At 39.4% G+C, this 14,527-nt stretch overlaps 1 protein-coding gene across 1 annotated transcript in view; it reads left to right on the top strand.

Annotated features, from left to right (window-relative positions):
- DNAI3 (dynein axonemal intermediate chain 3) overlaps positions 1 to 14,191 on the top strand; it is a 115,925-nt gene extending 101,734 nt beyond the window's left edge. The window contains exons 19-23 of the mRNA XM_074266351.1: positions 154 to 284; positions 1,984 to 2,188; positions 6,855 to 6,946; positions 8,580 to 8,702; positions 13,838 to 14,191. Of these exons, the coding sequence (XP_074122452.1) occupies positions 154 to 284; positions 1,984 to 2,188; positions 6,855 to 6,946; positions 8,580 to 8,702; positions 13,838 to 13,990 (704 nt within the window). The 3' untranslated portion in view covers positions 13,991 to 14,191. The remainder of the gene's footprint in view (positions 1 to 153; positions 285 to 1,983; positions 2,189 to 6,854; positions 6,947 to 8,579; positions 8,703 to 13,837) is intronic.
- The last annotated feature ends 336 nt before the right edge of the window (positions 14,192 to 14,527 follow it).

Raw genomic sequence — 14,527 nt, 5'->3', positions numbered from 1 at the left:
CTCCCTGGGGCCATCAAGCTGAATTTTATCTCTTCACATCTCCTCCCTACTTCCCTCCAAACTGGGAGCCTGCTCTCCGACTTTTCTCCTTATTTTCACTGAAAACTATCTCAGCCACTTTGCAGGCAAGAAATGACCTTTACCTTCTAACAGGTAAGAAGCCGACGAATCAATACTTGGTCCACGATGGAAGCATTCACACTGTCCAGAGATCACCTTTTTACACTGACATTGTCCTCACCATTGGGGGCTGGAACGTGGCCATATGGAAAGAAGGTGTTTCTGTAAGTTTTGTGCGTAATGGCAGAGCAAAAACTGTGGGTGGGTTGTCCCTGGCTATTGAGAAAGAACAATGCACTGGCTGCTGTCACATAACCGTGCCTGTGGGACACAACTTATGGAAACAGCGGCAGATGGCCGGAGCCACAGCTGGCAAGCAGATCCATCAGGAGCTTTTCAAAACAACCCCTTCCTTTTATCTCCTTAGAAGTACTTTTAAAAATTTCTCATCTAGGCCAACACAACAACAATCTAATTGGTCTGCTCATTGTCTGAGACCCAGGACTTTCTTCCATGAGGCTTTGTGGGAGATTTCTCTTAACTTTGCACCCCTTACCCTTCCAGCCTCTCACCCCTAAGAGTCCCCTGGGAATCCATGAAGTGCAAGGGCGGGGAGGACGTTGTCACTGGTCTCTGTCAGCATTGGGACCAGGGATGGCCATGATAGAGCAAAGACCAAGGAGAGGAAGAGCAGACCCATAGAACTAGTACTACATCAAACAATCCATCAGTCAACAAGTGCTTAGTGTGCCCTGGACACTGGAATACAAAGAAAGGAAAAGAACAGAAATTGTCCCTCATGAAGTTTTCATTCTTAAAGAGGAAACGAAACAGAAATAAATGGGTATAGACAGGATAGTACAGAATAAGGAGCAGGGCAGGGAGAGAGGGAGAGTGCCAAGAAGTCATGTGCTTCCTCAGCATACCTGACTCAAAAACCAGACTGAAGCTGTGAACAAGGTGCCGTGCAGGTAACCAAAGATCAGGGGAGAGATACTGGAGGCCAGGGCAAGTTACTTGAGAACAGGTCAGAGGCCAAGCTGGAACCCCCACCCCAAAGAGAGACCAAGTTGACTCGTCTATGGTCCTTTCTAGGCCAATGGCCAATCCCAGGCCTTCAGATGGGTACAGCTGGCTGGAGTGGAGACTGAGGCAGCCAGAAATGTGCTACACACTCCTTTTGAGAAAATATACTAGGAGATATTCTAGCTAACCCCTATATTATGGAGGGGAGGAAAGGGAAGGGTCTGCTGAGGGGGAGCAGCCAAACTGTCCCAAATAGTGTTTGTGAACCACATGGCAAATCTTGCGGGATTTCCACTTGGAGTCCTGTTGAGTGACTTTGCCCAGGTCGGGTGAGGGCAAGCGATGGTAGCTTACAGAAGGAATGACAGATTTTTTGTGTCCTCTGATACGGGCTATCGGGGCTACATGGAGATTCCAGCAGCAGCTGAGCCCTTTCAGACGTGCTTGTTTGCAATTTTAGATGGCTAAGGACAATTACAGGTTGTGTCCCTCAACCGAAATGTGAACTCTTTGGGGATTGGCTCGCTTGGCTATCTGCATTCCCAGTGCTCAGGGTCATGAATGCTCTTCCATTCCATTGTTAGATCTAGAAGAGGCTAGGAAGCACAGAAAATGCATGTGAACCCGGCTTTTTGTTTGTTGTTGTTATTGTTGTTGTTGTTAAACCAACCCCTGAAGGAAGACCTTCAGCAGGGGACTATCATTAAGAGCATATGATAATGGTCCCAATGAATTCTTCTTGAATGGCACTGAATCAAAACTTAAAATTTTATTTGGGGAATCTTCAAGAAAACTTTAAACTTACCATTCAAAGTCATCATCCCATTTCATCTGACAAATAGCAAAAGGCTTGAAACCTCTCTTGGGATTTATGGGGGTTTGTGTCTCTTTTTTCAGCAAGGACCGCTTCTTCAGTCATCCTGTTCAAAAAAAATGTACACGGCTGGACACTGGTCCTTGACAAGACCAGCGGTTTTCTTTGTGGGCAAAGAAGATGGATACATTGACATTTGGGACCTGTTGGAGAAAACTCACGAACCCGCCCAGACACAGAACATTTGTGTAACGGCCATCACGTACATCAGACCCTGGATGGTCTCCTGTAAGTTAACTTTGAAAAAGAGTGAGCCTGAACCCATCTCATTCCTCAAAAATCACTAAGAGCCGGCGTTAGATAAGTGCTGTTAGTGTGACAAAGTGAGAAGCCATGGATGCAATAGCTAAAGGGCCCGTGTCCAAGCCAACAAACCTAGGTTTAAGTACTGCTTCCGATGCCTACTGGTTATTGGAGTAATCTCTTGGGGCTTGGGGCCCCTTTTAAGGCTAAATCTTGTCAAGAAGGTGCTGACTCACATGGGCAGAGAGAATTTGCTTGCCAGGCCATTCCCTGCCCCAATGAAATCACAGGTTGGGTGTCTGTCCCTGCCCCAGTGTATGTTTACACCAAGGGAAGACATCCTAGCTGTATTTTACCAATGAAAGCTAATCTGTGGTCACAGAGTTTATAAGCAATGGAGCGAGGATTTGGACTCACTGCCTGCTTTCAAGTCCAACAGACTTTCCCCTATGCCCAGTACTCTTTATTAACCTATGAACAATGATCTTTTTAAGTGATTTTACTCAACGTTAGAAGAATGACAATGTAGGAAGAGTCTATAAAATGGAACTCATGTGATCCATGTCCAATAGATAAAAACCCGTGTTTTTAAAAAAATCCAGAAAAGGAAATGTCTCCCTCTACAACCCGTTCCTAGGTTTAACAAGTCCCCAGTGTGAAAAAATCATCTAAGCTTACTCTCCTGAGGCGAGCTAAATACAAGTGACTTTCCGTCCATTCTGGAAGGTGAGCGTGGAAGGCTCCTTCCCCAACAAAGGGGATGATCGACTGAACAAAATGAAGATCCCGGTGAGAACTCTCCCCACTTCACTTGCTTCCCGATATTAGCCCTCTTCCTCCCCAGTCCCCAGCCTGGCCCTCCATACATTCCTATTGTGATTTGTAGCTCTTCAAAGAGCTTTTACGTGACAGGGACGATTGATCTTCACAGATACTCTCTGAGGAAGGCAGACATTTCTGCCCCCATTTTAGAGTTCATCACCTTAAGATTGGAAGGATCCTTGGAGATTATTTACTCCATGTGAGATGAATTCTCTCCACTCATGCTGGCTTCTCCTTGGACATCTTCAGTGATAGGTGGCCCGCTGTATTACTTATCCTTCTTTCTGCTCCATCGTCCTTCCACCCCCAATTGACAATCTTGATCTTATCCTCCTGTCATCCACTCACCCCACAAATGCAATCAGATGCCAACTCTTGCTGTTCCGGCTGCCACAATCTCGCTCACACACATCCGTTCACTGACTGGCCCAGTCACTCTCATGGCATTCATTCACAAGGACTACCATCACAGCCTGCCAACTGGCACCCCGAGTGCCCGCTCATTCTAGTCCATCCTCCACGCAGCCGCCAAAGGGTTTTCTGAAAGTGTGAGTCTGCCTTGTCCCCTTCTCCCCGCTTTGCTAAGTAAATTCCAGTTTCCTATCCCTAGGGAGACCACTCACCTCAGCTCTGCCTCTTCCATCACCTGGTTTCCTTCTAAGATTCAGCTCAAGCCCCCTCACCTAGAGGAAGCCACTGTTGTTTCCCCTGGTTACTAGGGAGAGTGTAAGTTCCTGTAGGCAAAGGCTATGTCATCTGTCTTTGTACCCCTAGCACCCAGCACACTGCTTGGTACAACAGTAGGCAAGGACCATTCAAAATTTGCCATTTTGCCATTTGCTTTTTAATGTTCAAAATCATCATCCCATTTCATTTGATAAATAACAAGGCTTGAAACCTCTCTCTGGATTTATGGGGGTTTTGTCTGGGGGTAATTGCCTATTGATTGGCTGTTCAGAAAGTTCTTCTTGAACTGAAGCCAGCTGTTGTTTCCCAATGGTGAAAAGCACCAGAGGTTTTGCCTTTGGTACTAGGGGGCAGCCAGCTAACATCACTGCCTAGTGACATGAGAGGGGTGTGAAGGCCAAAATGATGTCCCTTAATCCTTATCTTCTTACTCTAAGTAAACATTCCTAGCTTCTCCAACCAGTTTCTGTGACATGACTTTAAGTCCCTTCATCATTCTTTTTATTTATATTTTAAATTATATTCATAATATTTATGTTCTATTTTATATTTTATATTATTTATCACGTAATTCTCATAATGAAACTGAAGTTTATATTTACTGTTTTAAAACTTTTATTAAATTATTAAAAATAAATTATTAAAAATAACTTTTATTTGAGATCATTGCAGGGCCCCCAGTGAAGCCTGATAGAACTCTTCCCATTGCTAACTGCTAATACAGACTCTGTGCCATCCCTCTTGTTGGCTGGAGCTGCTACCCTTTGGCTTCTAGGCCAGAGCTTTGCCAGTCCCTAACTCCAATCAGCAAAGGGAGATACCACCATGTTACTCCCCAATTCGTACCTGTTTCCAAAAGCAACTGACAGATAAGTTTCCAAGGTTAAAGAGCTAGGGATGAGCTTTTTTTTTTTTTTTTTTTTTAACCAGACTAATGGCAAGAGAACTCCCGGGAAGGAAGCCCCTCTCCTGGAGCACATCAGTATTGAGTAAGAGGCTTAGAGCCTGAATTTACAAGGGCTTTCCTAGGTTGGTAGAGCTGACCTCCGTTGAGCATTGGCAAGGCATTGGGATACAGAGGAAGAACTGCTCCCTGACCCAGAGCCCTCTCTGCTGCCTCCTGTAGATGTACAGATAATGCTTTGAGGTTTGCAAAGTGCTTTCTAGAGTTTAGTAATCCTTAGAACAACCCTGAGAAATCTTTTTACAGATGAGAAAATCCTGGCTCTTTAACTGCTCTGCATCACAGAACTAGTTCATGTCTGAGGCAGAGTTGAAATATGCATTTTCTGGATTCTAAGATGAGCACTCTCCCCACTAGGTTGTGCTCCCTCTAGATAAGCCCCTGAATTAGATGCCCTCCTCCCTCTCTCCAGGATCTTAGTCCTGTAAGAGCTCTCCTAAGAAAGCAGCAGCAGAGAAACCTGATCTGAATTTGTTCTTGAGATAATGAGATAATGTGATAAGAGGCTCTTAAATGATGGTGATATGCTTTGAGATCTCAACAAACAATAAACCAGGGCGTCTTCCTTCCCAGTCTCATTACAGCTGGCCGTGACTGTTTACATACATCCCTCTTCCTTCTCTTTTCCAGGCTAAGTAATTCCATTTCTCTAGCATTCCCTTCCCTATAGAACATGTTTTCCTATCCATCATTTTTATGACTATTTTCTGAATATCAAACACTTTTATTAAATAGATTGGGGGCCATTCTTTATAAGGCTTCTTTTATTATTATCAATCATCTTTTGATTATATTTGATTATATAGGAACTCCCAAGTAAGGAAACTTGCTTTCTCATTGTGGCTCAACACTTTCTCTGCAATTTATGTTGTTATTCAGTTGTAAAAATCATATTTTAGTTGTGCACTCTTTGTGTTGTCATTCAGGGTTTTCTTAGCAGAGATACTGGAGTGATTTGCAACTTCCTTCTCCAGCTCATTTTACAGATGGAGAAAGAGGCAAACAGGGTGAAGTGAACGTGCCCACTGTCTGTGGCTGGATTTGAACTCAGGTTTTCCAAGACTTCAGGTCCAGTTCTCTCTCCACTGCATCACCTAACGTTCCTGTTAGCACCTTCCTGACTGCCTTGCTCTAAGCAATCAGTCTTATATATTCAAATATAATACACATTTATATTCCCTAGAACATGGGGAGGACAAGTAAAGAACTTGCCCAGGGGATGGAAAAAAATAATACATAAAAATGTTTTCAGAAACTAAAGATAATAACTGGAAGAGAAATATTATCCTTTTCGTTGGAGTGGTGGACTGAATTTCTCCTCCGATTCCTAGCATGTCTGCACTGTTGTTTTGGTCTTGGAGACACTTAGGCCTCTATTTTCATTCCATTCCTCTACTCCCCTCCCAGAAAGATTAGATGTAGAAATTATCTGAATTATCCCAACTTGCTAATGTTTTCCAGATCAGCCAATGCTAAGCTTATACCATACATGTGGTTAAGCTGTTTGCTACTTTAATTAGTCCAAAATCCTTGCTTTCTTGACTTTTCAAAACAAGAGTCTACAATTTATTTGAATGAAGTTTCCTATAAAGGAGAAAGGGGAAAAAAAAACAAATGTGATGAGTTTTTCTTTTTTTCTTAAAAATTCTCCAGCAGCATTTGATGTTTTGTTCTTATTTTAAAATCTCAGGGAAAAAAAATCTGTTACTCTGTGGCAGAGAAAGCAGTGGGTCTATTTGCTGCTTTGAAATTCCTCCCATCATGGGAAGCTTATTTTCCTTTGAGTATTACAAACTAAAATATCCTCTAGAAGTATTCTTTGAAATCTTCCCACATATCATCATTAGCATTTGTATTGAGCAGGTCTGTTATCTACCCACTGAGTTGGGATGGAAGGCTTACAGAGAAGCACAGTCAAGGAAAGAGGGGTTGGGGGAAGGTTCAGGATGGTTGACAAAAACTTTAGAATCTTTGTTCTGTTCCCCCAAACTGGAAAAACTGACTTCCATATGTCTATGTGGTCTCTGCTGTAAACCCAATGGAGGCTCCATGACCAATGCAACCACATGTAGAAGCAACAAGTCTCAGAGGAAACTACAAAACAAAAACACATGGATGCTTAACTTCTAAAATTACTTTTTGTTTGCTAAGTTTTTCCCCTTTTAAAAACTCTTTCAGCAAAACAACAATTTGCAGCCGTAGCAGATTATTATGGAACATTGCATATATTGGAAATTCCATGGACATTAAGTCACCCTTCGGCCAATGAGGTTGGTAATATTTTGCTCTGGGGATTTATGTGATCAGATATTTTGGAAGCTTTATTTTTATTTGGGATTCTTTTAGCTGTAGACTTACTAAGTTTAGAAACAATGGTTAGCATCTCAGGATCATAGATGTAAAAAAAAATTAGAGAGGACTCTCAAGACCACTGAGTCCAAACCCTTCACATTATGGAGAGGGGAGGGGAGGCAGGATTCAAATTCCTCTGATCCCATCATCCTCTCTACCGCACCATGTTATGTTTGAAAGAGGTCTCATGGCCAGCTGGTCTGCCCAAGCATCCCTAAATAATCCCCACTAGAATTTACTTAGTAAGTAGTCATTCAGTCAAATAGGGAGTTTGCTCATATTTCATAAGTCAAACAAAGTATAATTGTAGGAGTGGGAGACCAACTAAAGGAGAATAGAATTGGCTTTAAAGAGAGGGGTTGAATTTTAAGAATTGAGAAGAACTGACTTTAAGAACCAGTAATTGTTAAAGGAAGAATATAGAATGCAAGCAGCATGCGTGACACTAACTTTTAAGTACAGGATCACTGTTCTTCAGTGGACTGCATGTATATTGAGCCTATACTAGACTAATCTAAACTCCACAGGTATGAACCAAAATAAAGCCATCAAGAATTCATAGAGATTTAAATATAACTTTTTCCCCTTGGGGAAAGAAGTGCTACTCAAATTCACATTAAGCACAATTTAACATAAAAGCTCCTATTAAATGGAATTTCTCCTATGAGGGATGGACTTGTAAGATATTTAGCTGATATATACAGTTTTTGACAAATCTGAGAATATGTTTATATCACACATGCTACTTGTGACCTCTCCAGAGCCTATACAAACGAATAAAGCAAAGAAGAACTTGGAAACTACTAGCTCCACTCTAGAACTTCTAATTATCAAAGGCAATGTTGCTGAAATTTGTGCTATCATTTTAAATGGAAGTTCTACTTTCAAAATAGAATTAACACTGTGATAACATAAGTGGGCTATGTTCTTAGCTCATCACATGTCAACATCTCCTCTCATCAGATTTGTCTTTATTTGGCTCACATTAGTGTATTAGATCTCTGCCTGTCCTGAAGTATATTTTTCCCAAGTATAAGTTTCTTTTAACACTTAGCTCAGGGCCTTGCATATATTAGGTGTTTAATAAATGCTGAATGCATGTCTTTGAACACTGCCCAAGGCCAATATTAATTTGTCAAATATAGAGACTTTTTTTTCTTTGTTTCTATCTCTGTATTTTTCTCAATGTCTAACATTATGCTTTGCAAAAAGTATTTACTAGATGAATATAAATGGCATTTTTTATATTTTAGATCATTTGTGATTCTGTTCTTCATTAGTGTGAATAATTGCAATCTATCTGATAACTATTAGATTTTTTAAAGTTTGCTGTTTTACTAGTTGAGAAAACTATCACATATCACAAAACTATCACATATTGATAACAGCAAAAATCTGGAGATTTTTATTTTCAAGTTTTATTCCAGAGAAATTGAGTATTTCTTCAGATATGTTCTTGATATCAGATTACCTCTAGGGCAGCGGATATTCCCTCCCTTTCTGACAAATTGTGTAGTTGATATTTCATGTGAATTATGTTTTTGTTAACAGGTATACACTGTAAGCAATTACTTTGACAGAGAGGTCAGTCACCTGAGATATGCAGAAAAACGCAAAGAAATCCGAGACAAGGAAAAAGAAGAAATAGAACTGGAATCAGAGAGAAAGAAAGTTGTAAGTGAAAATTTGGAGAATAAAACTTTACCCCCAATATCTAGCATTCTGCCCTTCAGCAATGGTTTGGGTGATGGTGCAATCTCCAGAGAACAAAGATGGCTTGAGGTGAGAGAGAGAGAGAGAGAGAGAGAGAGAGAGAGAGAAAAAGGGAGAGAGAGAGAGAGAGAGAGAGAGAGAGAGAGAGAGAGAGAGAGAAGAGAGAGAGAGAGAGAGAGAGAGAGAGAGAGAGAGAGAGAGAGAGAGAGAGAGAGAGAGACAGACATCCCTCTAAGTCTTAGTGTCTTTATTGGGGACTCCCTGTATAAATCTGGGAGTCAGCATGAAGGTGATAATTAAATTCACAGGAGTCAATGTGGTCATCATTTGAAAAGTTAGAGAAAAGGATCCAGGATAGATTTTGGGGGGATACCTGGAGTCAGAGGTGGGATATGGATGGTTAATGACCCAGCAAAGCAGATACAGGAAATGACAGACATGGAGAATAGAGAGTGTAAAATGTCACAAAACTTGAGTGAGAAGAGAACATGCAAAAGGAAAAAAAAAAAGGTGGTAAACAGTGATGAATGCAGAGGAGATCTGGAAAAAAATGGGGATTGAGAAAAGAACATTTTGGAAGGGCTTTTTGTTTTATATCCAATGGACTCTTGTCATATCTAAAATATGTTTCTTAATAGTTTTATTTTCCAAAAGAATCCATGTAGCTTTTATGCTTAAAAATAAATAACTGGTTAATGTAGTGCCTCAAAATATTTGCAGAAAAGGTATTGATAAAATTAGACATATTCTGGCCAACCCCTCCCCCCCAAAAAAAAACAAAACTCAAATGAGCAAATAGATCCATTATCAAGAAGAATAAATGACAAATTCATTATTTGGTTCTCTATTCATAGTTTGATTTTGAAGATTTATTATTGGTTTAAATAATACAATCAACCTGACTCCAAATGTCAGTCTGTGGAAATATTACTTGAGACCTGTGATTCAAGCATTCTTGTAGACATTTTAAAAATGTTTTTGTATACTGATGGGATCTAGTTTTGGTAAATGTTATTACAGCAGAGATCTAAGTTCAAACAATTATAAGAGCTAATTAACAGAGTATTTAAAAAAAAAACTAAATGTTTTTCCCTACTATGGATATTAGTCTGAATTAGTTTTTCCCTATTTGGATATTACTCTGAATTTGGTCTGTCACTACTGTTTTTTGCTCCTGCTCCCCAAATTTTCCATCATTAGGAAAAGGAGAAGTAGTGGGGGATGAGGGAGAAGAGTACATAGTGCCTTTAATAAACTACACATTTAATAAGTCTTTGCAAGATTAAATTTGTGGCACTAGATTCTTAATTATAACGAGGAAAAAATGTAATTAGGACTTCAGAACACACCTGAGATAGGGAAAGAAACTTATTATAGGGGAGAACAAGCCAAAATGGTGAGAGAGGAGGAAACAGTTTCAAGTCAGCATAAGAAAATCATGAGAGAAGCTTGTGAATAGTGGGGATATTCCTTGTGAAACACTGCGGCCTCCAAGGAGAGAGAAGCTGTGCTTTAGGGCAAGAGAAAGTCTCAGATTCTTGGTGGAGGGGGCAAGTCAAGCACATCTGATGTGGAAGGAAAACATCAAGTAAGGAGTTCTCTTTCAGCATTTTCCAGCACACAGGAGCTTGGAGAGAGATAGGGGATCATCCAGTCCAGGTGTTTTTTAGCTTGTCTGGTAAAACCTTTGGTCCTTTTGTCTAAATGCATACAGCAAAATACAGAGTAGTTACAGAGTAACTACAGAGGAAACTAACTCATCATACTAAGATAGAATTATCTAAATGCTTCAGAGTTCATAGACCCTAAGTTAAGAACCCCTGATCTAGTCCAACCTTTTCATTTCACAAGAGGAAGCTGAGGTGCCAAGAAATGAAATGGCCCATCCAAGATCACCCAGACAGAAGCATCCCTCCAACCCAGCTCTCCTATTGCCAGATGTTGTATACTTCTCAGTACAACAAATTGTCTCTCTCCCTGAATCCAATTTCTAGTTAATTAAGAACAGTGATTAGGAACTTGGATCTGGGGCTATCCTAGAGCACAAAAGCTAATTACTTTTAAAAATTAAAATGAGTGACAATTATTTTTCTACCCTATGGCACCTTGGGAAAGGGATTAAGTGTGTCAAGTTACAAAACCTATCCCAACTTCCAGAAGACCAACCTCCATTGTATGAATTGGTCCTCTCTGAAAACAAAGGACAAAGAAGTGTGAGAAAAAAGCAATTTTGGGGGAGGATTCTGGGAAGATGGTGGAGTAGGCTGATAAATTTCAAGCTCTCCCGATTTCCCCCCAGAATACAACAAATTTCACCTCAGGGTGAACATGGATTGGTGAAAAATCAAGAACACTGGGGACAAAAGAGGGCTCCTCCCATACAACCCAATAAGATCTGAAGACAGACCTCTGGGCCAGGATTAACCTCTCTGAAGTGCAAACAGCTCCGGGCTAGCGCTTGCAGAAATGTCTAGTGGAACCCTCAGGCTAGCTAAGTATGGATGGAGCAGAAACCACCAGGACTTTCACCTTCGATTGTTTGTGGAGTCGGGGTTTGGGTCCAGGAAGACAGAGTGAACCTCGGCTGAGTGGGAACACTGGGCACCGCTGTGCTGCTGAGATGAGGCCCTGGTGGAGAAAGGAACCAGCACCTGGTGAGGGCAGAAGCAGCAGGGCAGAGATGCTGCTGGCTGTGGGCACTGGCAGGAGCAGGCAGCTCTTTCTTGGTTTGGGGTTTCTGGTCAGAGGGGAGAGCTGAAGGGAAGCTTGAGGCACCATCTCCCCACCCCCCAATTAAAGGTGTTTACACTAAATACCTCTTATTTTTTAAAAATATGAACAGGAAAAGAACCACCCCACCATTGAAACATTATGGGAACAGAGGAGACAGGGATTCAACTTCAAAGGAGGACACTTTAGTAAAACAAAAAAAAAAAACCAAAACAAAAATGAAACAAAACAAAACAAACAAATAAAAAAACAACAAAAACAAAAAACAAACAAAAACTCTTATACCCTAAAGAGTAATGGGAAATGATTTCCTGCCCAGAGAAAATTTATAGAAGAACTCAAAAAGAATTCAAAAATCAAATGAGAGACATTGAGGAAAAACTAAAGAAAAAAATTAAAACCATCCAAGAAAAACAAAATAATGAAAAAAGTCAACTAATTAGAAAAGCAGGTACAGTTTCAAAGATGAAAATAATGCTTTGAACATTAGAATTGGATAAGGAAAAGCCAGTGAAGCTATGAGAAATCAAGAAATAACAAAACAGATTATAAAGAATGAGAACATAAAACAGAATGTGAAACATCTCATAAGAAAAACAACAGATTTGGATAATAGATCAAGTAGAGAAAATACAAGAATAATTGGACTAACAAAAAGAGAACCTTGTTCCAACAATGCAGGAAATAATCCGAGAAAATTGTCCTGGAGTGATAGAATCTTGGGGGGGAGGAATAAAAATAGGGAAAAAAATTCATCAATCGACACCTCAAAGAGATCCTTTGTGGAAAACACATAATAGGAACATTATTGCAAAATTTTGAAACTCCCAGATCAAAAAAAAATTGCAAGAAACAAGAAAAAAACCAATTCAAATATGCTAGAACTACAATTAGAATTGTATAAGACTTAGCAGCTATAAAAAAAAAAAAAGACCAAAGTTATTGGAATCACATCTACAGACCAGCATGAAAACTAGGCCTGTGGCCAAAAATATATCCAGCAAAATTTATAATTTTTAATGAGGAAAAATGGACATTCAGTGCAGATTTTCAGGACTTGTTTTTATTAACCAAACCCAAACTTGGCAGACAACTTAACATGTAAGAACCAATATCAAAGAGCAATTTTAAGGAACCCAGTATGGACAAAATGTTTGGGTTTTTTACATATATTATATATATATATATATATATATATATATATATATTTACATATATACAAAATATAAACATATTTTATGTTTAAGATTCACATCAACAGAAAAAGTTGCTCAAAAGAAAGAGTGGTAGAGTAAAGATAAAAATACTAATCATATTATAGAAATAAGGTACAGAGGAAGAATAAGACACGGGGGGGAGGAGGGCTCATAGTTCTGAAAACCTGTTCACATCTGGAATGGGATCAATAGGCAACACTGTATACATACCATGAAGGGAATAGCTCCCTCCAAAATATATAAAGAAATGAGGGAGGGAGGAATGGGTACATGGGGAAGCAGAGGGTGAGGAAAGAAGCCAAGGAGGATCTCTGGGTGGGAGGTTAAATAACAAGGCAAGTTAAGAAGCAGAATTTAATTAAAGTGACAGCAGTGATAGGAAAGACAAATGTGTATGTGGGAAGGGTGTGTATGTATATATCTACATATGTATACAAAAATATAGCTTAATTGTAGCCTGCTTTGGAGTGTATATGTGTGATGTGTATGTGCAAGTGTATATCTACATATGTAAATATAAATATATCCTTTCCTCTATAACTACAACTTAACTATATGTAACTTTCTTAACTATAGGGGGGGATGGGGAATGAAAAGGTGGGGAAAGAATAAAGTAAATAAGGTGCACAGCAGAGAACAAAAGAATGATTTATAAGGAAGTAAAGAAAAGATGGACACTCATAAATATAATTTCTTCTACTAATATATACTTTCTTAAATTGGCATTATTTATTATATAGTTTGAATCCTCCCTGATGTTCTGCTGGGCACGTGACTCTCTTATGTTTTGTTTCACTTTATTTTGTATTGGTTTCCTGTTTATCTTTTTGCTTATTCAATAGTTTCTTCAAATAAAATAAATTTGGGGAAAAAAGAGAATAAAAATTTTGTAAATAAAATAAGCTAAATAAAGAAAGGAAAAACAATTTTCTTTTAGCTTTTACAAAGAAAAAATTAATCAAAGGTAATAAATATGCAAAACTCTCGCCTCAAGCCTTCTAGGTTGGTTTAAATACAATATATATATATATATATATATATATATATATATATATATAAACATTTCCTCCTCACATTAGTAGTCTTCTCATACACCAGTCCTTCATTTTAAGCATCTAATGTCACTTTCTCTTCCTTTGTTTTCCCCAGAAAGTTTTTCAGAAGACAAGAGAACAAATAGAAGCTGAGATGAAGTTAAGCTACATAGAGTACTTGGAACTTGAAAGAGAAATCCTTGGAAAGCTTGGGGTGCCCTCAGATTCAGACAAAGTGTCATCTACATTCAAAGACCTCCTTGACTAACCAATCCCTGAACTGTTTTTCTGAAGATTTCTTTCCTTCAGAAATGTCTTTTTCCTCCCCTTTCTTAGTAATGACTTGTTTTTGTAGCAGTTACTCATTTACATAGGATGAGGAGGGAAAATGAACATAAGGCTATTAATGTGTAAAAGTAGATAAATTAACTTCACTGGCATTCATTAAAGCTTCTTAATTCGAACAACAGCAAGACTGGCTCTCTTTCATTCATGGCACAGAGATTCTAAGTCTGCCCTGCAGATCTTGCATATGACGATTCTTTTAGTAGCAGTGGAAGGAACCCAGCATTTGCTCTCAAGGATGGCTCTTATTCATCACTCCTTCCCCTAAGATGTAACCACATAGAAACAAAAGCTGAGGCTGATCCCCACCAGCATGGTCCTAAAAGTTGGACAGAAACACAGTTCCTGCCACGAAAGAGCTTACATTATAATGGGAGAGAGAATATGGAAATTGGGAAGATTTATGTACAGAATAGATGGAGGCACTTGAGAGGAAATGGCATAAGACCTAGAAATGATC

Source organism: Sminthopsis crassicaudata, chromosome 4 (assembly GCF_048593235.1).
Source record: "Sminthopsis crassicaudata isolate SCR6 chromosome 4, ASM4859323v1, whole genome shotgun sequence".
Classification (NCBI taxonomy): Eukaryota; Metazoa; Chordata; class Mammalia; order Dasyuromorphia; family Dasyuridae; genus Sminthopsis; species Sminthopsis crassicaudata.
Note: the sequence above shows the minus strand (reverse complement) of the source record. Positions and strands in the feature narration are given on the sequence as shown.